The sequence below is a fragment of the Simochromis diagramma genome, unplaced genomic scaffold (genome assembly GCF_900408965.1).
Source record: "Simochromis diagramma unplaced genomic scaffold, fSimDia1.1 OVJJ01000571.1, whole genome shotgun sequence".
Taxonomy (NCBI): domain Eukaryota; kingdom Metazoa; phylum Chordata; class Actinopteri; order Cichliformes; family Cichlidae; genus Simochromis; species Simochromis diagramma.
In genome coordinates this window covers 984,362-1,001,566 of record NW_024386885.1, presented here as the reverse complement: position 1 = coordinate 1,001,566, position 17,205 = coordinate 984,362, and the positions used below count along the sequence as shown (strand labels likewise).

General features: G+C 42.6%; 1 protein-coding gene across 6 annotated transcripts in view; it reads right to left on the bottom strand.

Annotated features, from left to right (window-relative positions):
• The window catches only part of rptor (regulatory associated protein of MTOR, complex 1), a 184,773-nt gene that overhangs the window by 34,621 nt on the left and 132,947 nt on the right, over positions 1–17,205 (bottom strand). For all 6 annotated transcript variants that reach the window (XM_040033403.1, XM_040033406.1, XM_040033405.1 and 3 more), the window contains 6 exons: positions 16,733–16,924; positions 12,215–12,355; positions 11,558–11,678; positions 10,758–10,898; positions 8,070–8,225; positions 1,106–1,224 (listed from right to left, as the gene is read on the bottom strand). In XM_040033403.1, coding sequence (XP_039889337.1) covers positions 1,106–1,224; positions 8,070–8,225; positions 10,758–10,898; positions 11,558–11,678; positions 12,215–12,355; positions 16,733–16,924 — 870 coding nt within the window. The remainder of the gene's footprint in view (positions 1–1,105; positions 1,225–8,069; positions 8,226–10,757; positions 10,899–11,557; positions 11,679–12,214; positions 12,356–16,732; positions 16,925–17,205) is intronic.

Here is a 17,205-nt window from a genome sequence, read left to right as displayed (position 1 = left end):
TAACGTGGACAGCGGGAAAAGGAAGAAAAGGCTCAAACCTTAAATTCAAAATGCAGTAAGCAAAAGCTGTAAAACTAATTTCCCCGCTCTTTCTTGAATGCTTGTCAGTGATACACAGAAGCCTTTTTGAGAAACAATCAGCAACCTGAAGGGCTGAAAAACGAAGCGGATGCAGTTCCTCTAATGGCCACATGAGGGCGGCTCTAAAAGGAAGTCAATCCATTTAGATCATGATAAAAAAGGCCCAACATTACCGCTTTAATTAGATTTTTAACAGCCTCAATACTTATTCTATGGGTATTTTACATTAAATTAAGGCACATTATTATTTATTGGACAAATTCATTAAAAATTCATCAATCATGTAATTAGCTTACTGCTAATTACAACATAGCAACCATCAAAATGCTAACACTGAGGCTTCAGAAAGGGACTCCACAACCAACTATGCTACAGTCACACTGGGGGGGAAAAAAAAAACAGTGCTTGGGAACTGAATGCAGCAAGACCAAAATAAGTGTGACCACGTAAAATGAACATGAAATCAGTCTGTTGCCATTTTTAAAGCAGGTCTGGTGCATCAAAACGGCGACAAACCAGCATGAAGATGGAGTCAGTCAAAGCACAAAATTATAAAATATTTCTATTTTCTTGCTGCTTGGCCTAATAATTTTTTTTAAGGACTGTATATTGGAACCAGGATAAACCTGCTTAGCAACCACCCTATTGCAGAGTCGCATCCCAGTCCAACTGGCTGTAAGGTGTCGGCAACCTGTCTGCTGTTGTTTGCAAACCTTTATCGACCAGTGAATGAAGTCAGTCTGAGTCATCTGCACTTGTTTGGAGACAGGCTGGGTTCTATTAGACAACTTGTGTAATCATCTTGTGATCAAAAGCAGTAGCCCGGTTCCCACAAATACTTGCAATCTGTTCCCAAACATAAACTAATTCACTGCAGTTGCCGGGAAACCACAGGTCAGGTTTTACTTCCTACTCAAGAGAAGGTTGCTATCCTGTTCTTGCTCTGCTGTGACTGAGCCAAATGAAAGTCAGTCTTTAATACACAGTTTGTGATAAAAGCTTTAAAGACCCGAACATAACGCACCTTGTATGCTATGCTATTGAGGACCTTCATGGCCAGATCTGACACTTCAGGAAAAGGGTCTGCAGCCAGATGAAGCAGCACTCTCCAGATCTGAGTGTAAACACTGTTGAAGGACACGCCTAGAAGAGACAAATAAAACGAGAAAATTCAGCTTGGAAGCAAAGTTTTAAACAACGGACACAAATCACACACATTGAGAAGATTAACACACGTACAAAACACCCACAAACTCATACTGTACATCTCACTCTGATGTAGATCTTATAATTCACTTCCGTGTTCATTACAAGAAGAGCTAAGTGCTCATCTCATTAGCTTCATGCTACCCTCTCCGGTCATTTACCTCTCCTGCAGTTATAGGTTTTTTTGGCTGGCAGAGGGAAACGGACCTCTGGTGTAAGCTAATGTACACAATTAATCAACGCACAACACACACGCGCAACAAACAGCTGGCTCTCCGCATCCACCGGAGCTCCACTGCTGAGAACTGTTGCTGTTATCATGAATACAAATGAACATTTCCTGTTGTCAAGGTGTTTTTGTTCACTCGTCATTGTTCTTTTCTTCTGCATCGTCTTTGCAGCGAATGTGACAATTTGCTGATTTTCTCTGAAGCTTGTTTGTTGTTCTTTGAACTTTCTCCTCCTTCTGTCATTTTCACAAGAGTTTCTTGCTGACAACAGTTTGTTTGGAGGCACCACCAGCCTGTTGTGTCTCTTTGTGTTAGAATGAACTCTTTTTCTTATTCAAACTCACCCTAGATTGTGAGCCTTTACTTGCTCCTGCATGTTTTCCTTACTTAGCCCTCTTCCTGCTGCAGCCCCTTTTCCACTCTAGCTCCATCTAAAAGTCCTTCGGTCTGTCAGCTTCAATCTGCCGTCTTCCTCAGTGTCAGGCACCGGGACACTTGGCAGTCCCCAGCTGTTGCAGTTTCTCATTTTGAATTGATTATTCCCTCCTTCTTCTCAGATCTCTCCGACTATGAAGGCAGCCGTGCAAATTTGACCTCTAAGGATGACCGCTGTCACGCTCTACCCTGCCCAAATCTCCACTTTTCTAAAAATCCAGGAGTTATAAACCCTGAGAGGTAACGAGAACGACTGAAGTCTGGACCCACTAACTGAGACTCCCTGCCAGAAAGTGCTTCAAACAAGGGAGACAAAAAGGGCAACCGCTCCCCCAAAAAATGGAGGAAGACAGAAGGCAGCAACCAGGGGATGGATGCAATATGAAAGATGTGGTGTCGGTGCAGCGAAACCAAACAGAGTGCAGAAGGAGGGAAAAAGAGAACAGAGACGGATCATACATTTCAGAAGCCTCTGTGCTCTGACATATGACAGAGAGTGATCAAAAAGGCAAGATATAAAGAGAGAAGACAAAGAATAAGTAAGAAAAAAAAGCATCCTCAACAAGGAGGGAGAGATGAAGTGACGGAGAGAGCAAGAGTGACTGCGGGAGGAAGAGAGCGAGGGAGTTAAAGAGGTGATTAGACTGCAGCCTGAGGGCCAGGATATGATTAGCGACAGCTAGCCAGCGTGCTAGCTGCTGCAGTAAACAGCCACTTGATAAATGTGAAATAGGGTTCCTCTCCCATTTAACTGCTGCGCACAAATTACCAGTGCACCATCCCTACACAGCCCACATGAAAGAACGTGACGGTGAATATCATTCACTGGCTGAGCGCTGCAGCACAGCCGTGTCCTGACGTGACACTGGTGTCGTCCGAAGTCTTGTGCAGAGAGAAACGGATGTACAGTAGTAAAGATGTTAACCGCTGGCTAAATGAACCACTGCATCATTTTTTTATAGCCTCCACCAATCCTTGCAGATGACATAAATTACTTTTAACACTGCATATCATTTTTTGGGAGATTTAAACGGCTGAAACATAAAAAGTACATCAGAATGTCTGAAAGCAGTGAAGGACCTCGTGTGTGTAAAATATATTTTTAATATATTTCAAAGCGAGAGGTAAGCAGTGTAAGCAGCCCCAAATCATACCTGCGGTGCTCTTTAAATGTGAGACTGCCTCAAACACACTGACAAAAGTGAATTTAAGCTTCTGATGTAACAAATTTGAAAGTTGGCCCAGGCAGACTAAAAGTCTGCATTAGTCATGGCCTACCTTAGATGCACAGCTTCACAGCTTTAGTCTGGAATGAAAATATCAGCGCGGTTCACAGACTGTGAACCTTACTGACTTTTGTATATTAGCTTTTTTAGCACCATCACAAAGATAAAACGGTTGATGTTGTCTTTGTCAGCTGCTAGATGGATGGACGTGGTGCAGCTATTAAGGGTCGTTAGAGGGCGAATGGCTGTAACGGCTGAAATAAATACTGCATCCAAAAGGAAGTAACCTTTGTGGACAGAACTTAACCACGGAAAGGGCTTTGTCCACCTTCGTGGTTGCAAGATCAGTTTTTTGCAGATGATGTGGGCTGCTGCCCTCTAGCTGACCTTTCACCATGAGGTTTGGATGAAAGCTGAGCAATTCTAAATTTGAAACCTGCTTTGAATTGGGGATTAAATGTTGCATATGGTGGAGTTAAAGCACCTCAGGGCGCAGTTCAGAGTGGAGGAGGTGGTTGACAAGTGGACTGCTGTACCAGTCTGTTGTGTTGCAGCTTATCAATCTAAGCTCACCCTGTAAACAAGAGGCAGACACGACAATCCTCAACAGTGCGTCTGGGTTTGTGTTTAGAGGTGGGGTTAAATGCTAAGTCAGACAAAGGGAGCTCAGAGCAGAGCTGCAGATTTTATGCATGGACAGGATGGCTCCAAGGTGAGGTGTCTTAGAAACGTCCACCTGAGAGAAGACCTCTGAACAGACCCGTGTGGCCTGCCTGGGAGTGCCTCAGTATTCCTGGAGAAGGGAGGGAGGCGGTAGCAAGGACCGTACAGCTCTGCTTCAACTGTGACCCACACTCAGAGAAGCAGTACTGCATGTATGACTGCATGTATAGATGCCACAAGCTGCAAATGCGCAATATGCATCTAGTTTCAGTACTGTATCGTGTTTTATAAAGATATTTTACATAAGCCGTGTGTCGACGTTTTCTTCAGATTACTCATCAACAACATTCAGCACTAAATCGAGGAACGATAAATCAGGCAGACACCTAAAAGCCTTACATCCCAAAACAGTGTCCTGCAAGCACAACATCAAAGACTTTTTTATGTTACTGAAAACAAAAGATTAAAAACAATCTCTGAACCTCGGCTGAAGCCATATTAGATGTTTATGCCTTACAAATGAACCTCCCAGCTTGGGGGTAATTATAATAACAAATAGTAAGTCCATCAATCAGTGCTCTGACCCTGGCCCACAGCACACTTTTATTACCCTGTTGGTTTTGTGCAGGCAGACTCCTGCAGCTGCTGCATTCAGCATTGAAATCTGTTCCAAAATGCTGGCCTATAATACACGTACCCTCTCAACATTTCTTTGTTTGCAGATAGATGAGATAAATCGGTGAATGCATGCTGCTGTTTACCACAAAGTGAGAAACAAGTTAATGCTTTTTGTTTCCAGTTGAGATGAAAAAGCAAGCCCCAAGGGTCTTATGAAAGCAACTTCAAACCAAACAAAGGATGGAAAAGAATAAGTTAAGAACAAATAAATCAGAACGGCAATTGAAGTCTCAAATGAGTTAGATAACTGAATCTAAGTGACAAAAGAAATGCAAGAGGCAAAAGCAAATCTAATTCTACACAAATCTGCACTCAGGTAAGCATTTTAGCCCTTTCTTCGTGTCCCAGAAACATCCATTCATCTTCTCTGCCCACTGTGAGAGAAGGTGTTTATACTGGCTCGCTGAGGGGAGTGTTTGGACTCTGCTCCGCTGTGCTGGGGGAACCGTTTAGTGGGTGAGACGCCAATATGTTTATTTATTTAATAACCCATTTACATGGACGGGAAGCTCACGCCAGCAGTGCACGTTGAAAAACGTTTCAATGGGCATCAAATTTTAGATTTGTCAGACTAAAGGGTAAAGAGAGCGAACACTGCCAACGTGTTTTTAATGATTTTCTTCATCAAACATTAATTTCCAAGCTTTGGCTTCCTATTGTGTCTGCGCTATTAAAAACAAAAAAACATGAAAAAACTCTGAAAATCCCAGCAGAACAGCTGGAAGGCCCTGCTGAATTTGACTTCAGGTTTCTGGATTAGCCGAGAAATCCCTGAAGTTTCTTTTAGAGAGGAGAAAAAAGCCAGAACAATGTGTGTCTTGCAGAATAACTCAAATGTGTGTTTGAGTAGGTCTCTGTGCACATTTACACAGTTAAAATAGAGAAGACACTGGTTTGCTTTCTCCTCAGAGGACCGATATGAAAATAACTAAAACAAAGCCAGCTTTTATTACAATACCTCAAACTACTTTCACGGCAACTTGAATGTATTCTTCAGAGCTCAATTTTACATTTTTGCTGTGCTAAAAGCATTAACTGAGATGTGATGGGGCAGCTGGGAGATTAAAGGTTTCCAAGTTAAAATTTAACATTAAAAAAGGAAAAAAGAGGGAGAGGGAATCCTGAGTTTCACTTTCCTCTTTCTTGTGGGGGTGGAAGTGAGTTAATAGTTGTTCTGCTCACACACAAACTGCCTGTCAGGGCGCATGGCGCAGCCCGCCAATCACCTGCGAGCAGCAGTAAGTGAACAGGGGCGACTTCGGTGTGTATCAGGAAAAGCACTTTAATGTCCCAGCCCCCCGCTCCCTTCTATGGTGTCCTTTACACATCTGCAAACCTTTACACTTGCTCTATTCTTGGATTTGGAGCTTTTCCGTCTGTGGCCTTGTTTCAGGGTTACTCTACTGAGGCCTCGCACTCTTCCTCTTCCCTTCACCTTCTTCAGGTCATTTATTTCCTTCTATTTTTCCTCTCACACACAGCCCCCTGAGGATTGCTGCTCACGTGATGGAAAATATTGCAACACTGTCCCTGCTGCTGACTGCATCATCCAGCAGGGTTACAGCTGCATTAGTCATGCTAATGAACGTCTCCAGATGCAGCCGACACACCGTTAGCAAAGCTTATATACAATGAAATAATAAATAAAACAATGATTTTCTACATGCCCTTTGTCTCCGGTTCTGTTCATAATTTTTATGTACAGGATTTCTAGGCGTAGCCAAGTGGCGGAGGGCTTTCGCTTTGGTGGCCTCAGAATCTCATCTCTGATTTTTGCAGATGATGTGGTTCTGTTGGCTTCATCGGGTGAGGGCCTCCAGCTCGCACTGGAACGGTTCGCAGCCGAGTGTGAAGCAGCGGGAATGAGGATCAGCACCTCCAAATCTGAGGCCATGGTTCTCAGCCACAAAAAGGGTGGAGTGCCCACTCCGGGTCGGGGATGAGTTCCTGCCCCAAGTGGAGGAGTTCAAGTATCTCGGGGTCTTGTTCGCGAGTGATGGGAGAAGGGAGCCGGAGATCGACAGACGGATTGGTGCTGCGGCTGCAGTGATGCGGACGCTGCACCGGTCCGTCGTGGTGAAGAGGGAGCTGAGTGTAAAAGCGAAGCTCTCAGTTTACCGGTCGATCTACGTCCCTACCCTCACCTATGGCCACGAGCTGTGGGTAGTGACCGAAAGAACAAGATCTCGGATACAAGCGGCGGAAATGAGCTTCCTCCGAAGGGTGGCTGGCCTCTCCCTTAGAGATAGGGTGAGAAGTTCGGCCATCCGGGAGGGGCTCAGAGTAGAGCAGCTGCTGCCAGCCTGCTCTCTCGGCTGGCCTGGGAACGCCTTGGTGTTCCCCCGGATAAGCTGGAGGAGGTGGTTGGAGAGAGGGAGGTCTGGGCCTCTTTGCTTAGGCTGCTGCCCCCGCGACCCGGCCTCGGATAAAGCGGATGAAGATGGATGGATGATTTTCCAAACAAGATGCTCATTTTCAAAACCAACAGCCCATCTCAAAGAAGACTACTGGCTTAAAAGTAAACTAATTTGCTTTGAGACATCATAATAGAGCTCTATAAACTTAAAACAACCCATCTGAATGTTAAATGATTGTGAAATTGATATAGGTTAGCATGCTACTGTTGCATGTTGTTCCTCCACCTGTATCTACTGACTATTTCTTTGCTAGCAATAGAACAGATTGCGTATTAAGCGAGCTGACACCACACCGTCAGCTTACATGTTATTAGCTATTAGTTGCTTTGCCTGTGAATATAGCTGTTAGTGGTCGGTGCTCTTATCAAGATATTGAATAAATCTGGGTTTAGAATAGTGCATAGCTGCTGTTATATAATGTTTGTTTACCTTGTGCATGCTGCTTCTCAAATCATCTGTGGTTCTGTAAATGCGAGTGTTGCTAAAGACGGTTATTGTGGCAGATGTGGTTTTGACTTCGATAGTAAATGACAGTATGCGTGTGTGTGTCTAGCCTGTATTTTTTGCATGTTTTATACCAAAATCTTTAAAAACAAACAAACAAAATAAACAAACCTACATTTCATAGTTTGAAAAACGCTTCTTGCTCTCTTCAAAAAAAATATTCTCTTCGAGACACAGGACTTTTCGCAGCGGTGTTTCCTGGTTGAAGAATCACTGCTACTGAGCTGAACAGTTTCCTTTTACATCATATGACTGGGCTGCAGCAGGACAGTCCCCTGATAGAGAAAGAGCGAGCTCTGGGTCTTACTGGTGCCCGAGTCAGTGGCTTGAATTGATATGGCTTGGGACCACCATGGTCCTCCACCACATTAATGTCTGCTTCAAGGGATCCTGGAGGGGAAAAGTCATCAACTTCAAAAGAGCCCCCGGGGTCAGAGCTGCCCGGTGCTTCTGTGTCGCTCTCCATTCTTCTCTGGCCTGAGGATCAGTGAGTAACACCTGCCTCACACATCTCACGTCCTCAGTGCCTCCTCAGGGTCGTTCTCTACCCTTGCACACTTTAAGCATTTTTCAACATTTACTTGTAGGAAACCACAGACAGAACTCGGGTAGTACTGGACATTGGTTACCTATGAGGGAGTTCAGAGAAGAATACGAGGACACCCGTCGCATTTTGTCGATGGTTTCAAAAGAGAGGATGTACTCGTCGTTGTCAGGACTCCCCAGGGTGCTGCTGGCACTGCTGCTGGTGCTCAAGTTACCAGGAGAGAAGGCTGCTGGTCCACCTGGATAGAGGACAGCAATAAGTTATGAGCATTACAAACGTAATCAGTTGAAAAGGAAGCTGATTAGCTGCTGTAAATGTGCCATTATGTACATTGAAAAAAAGAAAACAAAACTGAACAGTCTAATCAACAGCCAATCAAGTGTGAAATGTGTAAACTTGGAGGCCAACGACAGAAGTCATAACTTCATTTCAGACGTCAGATCCACTTGTTTCCTGCTGTAACTGCCATAAACACCGCTCATTACTCTGACTCACACAACTCCAACTCCCATGCATCGGCCAAACAAACTGCAGGCTGAAATGTGGAAATGGAGATTGGTGGAGAATGGAAATACGTTCTGCTCGGTGCTTATTGATGATAAACACTCCTGTGCATTGGAATAAGCACTGAGAATGTGAATTAGAAATGGTGTCAGCAGTAGGTTAGGCACTTCACCAAGTGCCAGTGATTTAGCACCACTCAGGGCTTAGTCATTGCTCAGCCTGGCAGTGGTAGACAGAGGGAGGGCAGTTAGCTTTGGCTGTCTGAATCACTGAACACAAACAGGAGGTCACAAGCTCAGTAAGGACAGTGAGTTGTGCTTGAAAAGCCCTGGACCCTCGTGTTAGATTTACGTGGCTACGGCTTAAATTATTCCATGAATATTTTGATTAGCATTAGGTTTTTTTTATTGTTTTTACTCACACTTTAACTTCCCTTTTTTAAAGAATCCTTTTTTAAATATGAATAAAAAGAAAAGTTCACAAAAGGTTTTCTGAAGCGGACAAAGCTTTTCCATGAACTTGCGGCTGTTTGAGAAGCAGAAAATAAGCGTGACGGGTGGAAAAACTCAATTTCAGTCCGTACAGCTTTTCCTCTGTTTTGTGATTGTCACACTCACCACCAGGAAGGACAGAAATGGACAACGCAAGGACCAACTGACCAAATTACCCTGAATCACACCAGCGGCAGACCAAAAAAAAACAAAGCAAACCCAAAAACAAACAAAAAAGTTAAAAATTTGAGTCCTAAAAATGATTTTTGTACTGGGGACTAGTAAAGATAGAATACCTGCCAAACAAGTAACATGAAGTAAACTCTGCGAGCTGGCCAAATGTCAGCCTTCTTGTTAACAGGGAGGATTCACACGTACTCGAGTCGTGCTTTGATGCTGAGGTGATCTGCTCACAAGCAAATCAAACTGCATTCATTTAAATGCTCCAGATATGCCAAAAAAGATATCAAGTAAAACATATGACAATATTCAGAGTGAGCTGGTTGCTTGTGCAGCTTGTCATTCAACATCAAAAGAGACGTGAATAATCACCCTGTTAAAAACAAAGGCAGCTGGCCTGGCTCATGCTGACTGATAACTGAAGCTCTGTTAGTTTGTTTTGTCAATGATTGGCTGCAAAGATCCCCTCCCCGGTCACCCAGCGTCATACAATGCAGTATGCCTTTGGCTTAAAGTTCAGCACCATGGACAGCTCCACATTTCCACTGGTGATTAGGCCGAGATGAGAGCAGCCGCTCAGGATTCAGATGCTCTGAACCCTCGATTTCCTTAACACAGTTATCTCAGTCATCTATTTATTGTCGCTGGCTCTCAGGGAAAGTGGCCTTAAAGACAGCGATGACCTGAGGAGCAGCACCAATCCTGCCCAATATAAGATAAATAAGGATTACTCTGAACTCTGAATCATGCAAAGCTGCTCAGGCAGAGTAGCATATAAAATGTGGACTTGAATAAGAGCCTAAAGGAGGTAAGAGGATATAGAAAAAATACTTTTACTTTAAAGTAAAAATTAAAAGAAAATGGAGAGGCGAAGCTGAAGACTAAGATGAAAATTATAACATTTATAGGTGAAAAACTCTCAATAATCATCGGCCAGTGCAAAGGTGAAGCAGCAACAATTAAAAACTTTCATTTAGCTGGATTTGACAAGTTTAGTCTCTCTTGGTAACTTTGATGCAGTTTGACTCACTAGGTTGGCGTGCCCTCCACAGCAGAGTGTTAGCATGAAGAAGTGTTTTTGGATAGGGATTTCTCTGGGAAAGGGCCAAGGTCCACCTCTGAATAGCAAACATACACTTACACAACAAAATACTGCAGGCGTACTAAATATTCTCTGGGTGTTACGCTTATGCCTAACATGACACACGAGTGTCGAGTTAAGCATCGTGACAAAGATGATGTGAAAATGTTTTTTTTTTTACACGTGAGAGCCGGGTTCGAATCAACAAGCTGAAGAACTCTGCCTGTTTGGAAACCTGGTCACGACCTCTCTGGTGGTTGTGAAACCTCTCATTAATGCACACTGAGTCACACTCAGGAATAACAAAATGCAGAAGTTAGCCTGAAGAATAACATCCAGAATCCGCAGCTGATGTAGAATGTGATATTTCTCTTTCCTTGAAATAGTTCAATTTAATAAGCTCTATAAGTCTATGTCTTAATGCAACCCTCCTAAAAATCATTCTTAAACTCGACTTTGTCTATTTCACACGCATTAATTTGCCAGCACTCTGCTCCCTGTCGCTCGGTCTTACCCTCTTCATTGAGGTTGAGGTTTTGCAGACTTTTGTTCAGGTTGCGGGCAGTGGTAGCAGTTCGGATGTTGGTGTAGGAGTTGACTGATCGTAAGCGAGGGATGGCCGGGCTGTCCCTCACTGGAGTCAGGTTACCGGGCTCTGAGCGTGAAATGCAGAAGCACATTAATCAGATCAGAGATGATCCCAAACAGCTCAAAATCATTAGGTTTCCCAGTCTGACCCAACTCAATCAATGTGGGAACTTCATAACCTAAAATAACAACTTAAAAAACTGTTTAAGTGGTTTCGCGTTTCTGACTAAGAACCTTTGAGAATTTTGACTCAAGTCCAAATCTAATTTCTCAGTAAACAGCTGTACACATGTTTGCCATGTACGCGACAACAGTTCTGCCTTAAGATAAGAAAAAAAAAATAGTGATTTGCTATTTCACCTTCTCTTCGTCCTAAATCGAGCCATAAAAAAATGGAAACAATAGATACTACATAAACTCACTCATCCCAGTCGACCCACTCTCCCTGCACACACCTGCATACAGGAGAGGTATGACTTCAGCTTTCAATCCTCTGACCGCTGCTAAATTTGATCTCTTACCACTGATACATAAATATCCTGTAAATTAAGCCCGATCTGTATCACAGGAAACATCAACCTTATTCAAATGATTATAAAAAAAGTCATATTCTGGGTCAAGGGTCATTCAGATAATAACACAATGAAAATGAAAACGCGTGTACAAATCCCACATGCTTAAAATCTGACACAGTGACTCTGATTAAAGGAACTGCTGATCACATACCCGCGGTGTTGGCCGGTGACGGCACGGAGTAGTTCTTCTCTTCCTCAATAAACTGGAGGGCAACAGTACAGAAGTTGCTCTCATATTGGACGACCAGGTGACTGAGTGCTACCACCAGCTCCTGCCAAATGCATATGCAAAAAAGACAGCATCCGTTTGTTTTAGGTGTAAGGTAACAAAGGAGCTAAGTCCTCTAATTCAGATGTTTTTATTGGTTTGTTTTTGGATCTTTTACCTGCCACAAAACAAAAAGCAAACTGATCGCTACAATCTTCTCTTGCTGTCTTTTCTCAAGACACATTTGTTAGCAACTCTTAAACAGACTTTTTGGGTTTATGTCTTGCATGGTTATCTTGAAATATGAAATGTTGTTTAAAAAAATGAAAACTTCTAGTTTCACAAGTAACAAAGAGCAGCCAAGTGCAGGAACTTATCAATACCCAGCAGGCCACACACAGGCCGTGGATTATTTCATGGAATTAAATCATCTCAAATGCACCAGTATACCAGTGATCTTAGTGGAAGTGTAGTTTAGCCATTCTAGGCCTAGTTTTATGTCCTTCTGCTGTTTTTGCACATTTTTTAAATTCCCAATTTCTACATTTATCAGTTTGCAACTATATTTTATGCAAGTGTCTGTCTGCGTGTTGTAGCGACCTTTCGGACCACAGGGCTGCCATCGTTGATGAGCTGGGCCAGCATCATGGCCACGTTGTGGTCGATGGTGGTGGAGTGGTCCGTCCTCTCAGCAGAGTTCCCCACAAACGTCCCCAAAGCAAAGACAGCTGCACACCTCACCTGCAACAGCACAACCCACACAACACCTTAAGCTTTCTCTCCTCCTCGTTCAGTAATGATGTTAAAAGTTAAAAGCTGGCTTCGCTGTGGTTTAGTCTCCGCAGTAAACGCTGCAGCTCTAGCTTTCTATTTATTTTTACCTGACAGTGATTTTGGGGTTCGGCCGTTTACCCCGAAAACCAAATATTCCCTCAGCAAACTGATACAAAAATATTTTAATGTCTTGTGGAACCAGTGGGGAAGAGTTTTAGAGGTAATTATAGTTCAATATTCTCTCACTGCACCAGTATGAAATTCAGAGATGCTGGATGCTTCGCTGACCTGTATCACCAACTCATTACTTTTTCTACGCTGCCTCATTGGATTTTTAATCTAAACCTGCTTTGCCCAAAAAGAATTTCCCATCAGGGATCGGATTCACAAACCAAACCTTATTACCACACAAGAATGAATATTTGGTTAATTTTTTTTTCCTGTTCTGGCGACAAAAAACACCCAAACCCCAAAAAACACTTTTTTGGAGGCGATTAGATTTCAGGACACAGCTGCAGTGATGCTAAAATAAACAGATGTTACTTTGTTGCAGTTTGCTCCAATTAAAGAGGTTCAGCTCAAACAGTTCAGATGAACATTTCATAATTCACTTCAGCAAGAGCTGATTAAAATCAGAAAATCCAAGGTAATCTTTAAGACAATAGTTACAGGAAAATGCAACATGTCATATACACTCACTAGACAATTTGTCTTCAGGACCGTCTTAGCACAGATTCAATGAGGTTATGAAAACATTTCTCAGGGATTTTGTCCACAACGACTTGATAGCATCACATGGCTAAAAAATACACAATGAGAATCTCCTGCTCCACCACATGCCAAAGTTGTGTTACCGGATCGAGATCAAGTGAATGTAGAGGACATATGAGTGCAGTGAACTCACTGTTATGGTGAGTCAATCTCAGCAGCTCAGCAGTGTCTGAAACACTATGACCAGCCCGTCCGATACCAGCAATCATGCCACATTCAAAGTTACTTAAATCACATTTCTTTCACATTCTGACGCTCACTTCAAACTTCAGCAGGTCGTCTTCACTGTGCCTAATGCCTAAATCCATTTAGTTTCCGCCAAGTGACTGGTTGATTAAATATTTGGGTTAACAAGCGTTTCAAATGGTGTACTTAACAAAGTGAAAGGTGAGTATAGGTTATATAAGAGTTGTTGGATGTTGTCAGAAACGGAACATAAAAGATCCCGACAACAATAAAAAGCAGTCTCGTCTCACGACACAAAGGAAAATAGTCACAAATTTGAATGTGGTGCATTTCAACTGGAAATATATTTTCTGTCTGCAGCACAAATTTAGTTTAGACAAAGCAGGAAAGAAAAAAACACAATTGTATTTTCCCCCAAACCACAATCTTATTCCAAACGAACACGGCTGTTTGAAATACCAGACCCTACCTTTAATGGAAAACATTGGTTTTGTGTAAATAGACACAAATCAGTACATATAGAATAGAATAGAATAGAATAGAATAGGCAGGAATAAATGGTTATGTTGGACGGGAGAGACCTGACAATCAAGCTGGAAATTTTGTGTTTAAGAACATGAATCAACAGATTTGAATTCATGGCTATTTCACAACTGTCACGAGACTGTGTTGAACAAGGAGATATGAGACATCATCCATTCATAAAAAAATAAATTAATTAAATAAAATTAAAACATGTGCTACTAAAGGGGTGCTTTCCTTTTAAAATGGTCTTAGATTAACTTGATAAACATTATTCTGAATGGAGGAGCAGGCGTAGGAGGAATGTTTTTCCTCAGCTCGAGTGAGCTCTGATTGAGGATTTTGTCTGTATATCTGTGTGTTTGTGGGTTGCAGAGCCATGTACGATTTTAGATGCCATCTCAGTTCTGTCCCCTCAGACTTTTGCTTAAACGTAATTAAACTCTTTGCACAGTCACTCACCTCTGTGCATCTTCACCTACTTCCAGAAGCCTCTGTGCATACACGGGCACGTGTTCCCATCTCTTCAGAGTTTTAAAAAAATTGACTTTAATTCCTGAATTCATTTCCCCAGCTACAACCCAAAAATAAAAGTAGAATATTTTGTTGAATAATTTTATTTCACAGGGTCTTGTCCTCAAAAGAGAACTGCCTGCTTACGATGTGGCTGTGCAACGTGAGCAAAGCAACTATCAAAACACAAATAATGTTTGAATTTAACACAAGGAGAGCTTTAAAACGCAGTAACCTATCTGTGAATGCACAATTTCACCACAGTGTGATCAGAATCAGTCAGTTGGAGCTTTCAGTGGGCTTGAACAAACCAACAGAACATGTGTGGGTCACAGATGCTGTCTGCAGACCTCAGTTTCAAGCCCACAGCCAAAGCAGCTGTCTGCGCTGGGAAGGACGCCGTTACTGAGCCAGGAACAGATGTTCCCCGTGCGGCTTGTGTGAACAGGGGGCACCGAGTGTCTTGGTGAACTTCAGGGCAAACTCAGACTCACTGTCCCTCTGGTCCACTCATGACCCAGTCAGACAGAAGCCAGCGTGGGCTGGTGTTAAAGATTGAGCGAGTGCACTGAGCAGGGCACTCCCGCAGAAAACAAACATGCTTTAAACCTTTTCTAACAAACACACTGCATCCCTGAAGTTTTCTCAACTCCACCTGGAGGTGTGCAAAAACGCAAATGTCTGATTCAGTTTTTAAGCTGCTAGCTTCCTAGAACAAAGTCAAAAATAATAATGGTCCGGAGAATTCACAGGATGTGACTGGACCCACATCTGATGTGGACAAACTCCCGACACCATCGCTCATTTGTGACTCAGGAGGCACTGAAAATAAAGACATTTGGCCCAGTGTTTAGTAACATTTGTTACCACGCATCAGTCCAAACTGTGCAGAGCCCAATAAATACATTCATGGTCTGTTTGTGATTTTTCTATAATTTCATGTTTATTTTTATGACTTCTAAGAAGAGACAGATTTAAAAACACCGGCACAGTAAAACAACTGAACAGTTAAAATTACAGACTGTGGAATATCAATAAAAATGTCTTATTATAAATTTAAGACATTTGTCATCTTGGACATCGGAATATTTTTGGGAAGCTTCATGATTGTCAGATGTCAGAGAAAAAAGTCTTTAAATGAAAGGAAGGGAAATCTTTTCATTTCCTGTCCACATTGTTTTCATTCTTTATTATTTCTTACAAAAAACTTTGTTTTTGAGTTTTGTAATGGGAAGTCTGAAAAGTCTTTTCTTTTTTCCCTGACTGACCACTGATATTACATTTCAAAAGTAAAAAGCCCCAAACTCTTAAAATATTCTCTTTATTTAGCTGCACTCTAGACTATAGTTTTAGTTGAGATGCCTTTTTCTTATACAACTCTTCTAAGACTCGTCGAAATGAAAAACTCAACCAGAAGTCAAAATATTCTGATGCATGCAGAGACCGATCTGCGTATTCTGCCACCTCGTGGTTCCGATGTTCTTGCAGTGGCAGATTGAGTATCTACAGGTGCTGCTGTGACAGCAGAGGGTCTTGTTGGACTCCAGATGTTAGCCAGTGGTCACCAGTTAATGTTTGTCATACAGATTTTGTGTTTAACTGTCACCCAGAAACAGATCTACTGGAATGTCTTGTTTTTTTTCCATCAGCACATTAAAAAACGACAACAACAAACGAGGCTTCTTGGGCTGAATCGTGTAATACGTATTTGCACACTGACCTTTTTAGTCACTGATTCAAGTGAAACAACCTGTGAAATATTCTACTGACAGCAAAAATCCCCCCAACACAAAAAACTAAATGTGAGTGAGAGCTCCTTGAGGCAGTTTGGAGGAAACACAGTTAAACAAACAGCAGCTGGTCAATCATCCTAACTGACACGAGGTTTCACTGGCTGCAGGCCATCAGTTAAACAGCCAGGTTACACTGGTCCGAGCAACTAACAATATGCTTCACAATGAAGTCAGTTAATTGAGTTATTTGATTCACTCGCCACAGCCTGTGAAGAAAGAAAAACTCTTCATGTGTTGGAAAGAAGTTAAGAAACTGCTATTACTACTAACTTTCAGCACTTCCCTTGAATCCTGTGTAGGTCTCTAGCCTGCAACAACAGGTCGACAGGACTTTTACTGAAACTACAATCAGGGCAGAAGTTTCAAGGTAACATTTCTTAGTACATGAAAATCTGTCTAAAAATCTGGTTTAATTTAAGTTGAAGAACTAAATCTGAAGGTTATGCATATTTTGGAAATTAAGCTGTGCTGCTCTTCCTTTTTCCTCAAACGAACGTCTTAATCATCTCTAAAGACTATCTTGTATTAGACACACCGCGTGCAACACTTGACGTCTCACCTCTGGAATGGGATCTGAAAGCAGAGTGTAGAGCTTCTCGTGGGCGCTGTCGCGAACCCCACACCAGCGCGCCGGGTCAAAGTTCTGCCAGATGCGTCCCAGGCAAATAGCCACCCACTGGCGGAGCAAGGGATGGGGGTCTGACAGCTGCTCCAGGCAGTTTGCTATCAGGTTGCCCTGCAGACAGGCCTCCTGGAGGGGAGAGAAGGAGCGATGCAGAATGAGCGATGAGTGCATGAGATGCACAGATGTGAAGCTTTTGGTTATAAAAGCGGGCGCACCTGCAGATGAGTATATCTGATGGATTTGAGAAAGACTGACAGAACCGTGGGAGCTGAAACAACATCACTGAATTACTCTCATTTGGATCCGTCGTGAGACGCTGGACTGTGGTGGTTAACAATAACCTTCCCGCTAAATCTAATAAAATACAATATCTGCAGTCATCTCGAGCAGCGCACAGGTGTGAAGCT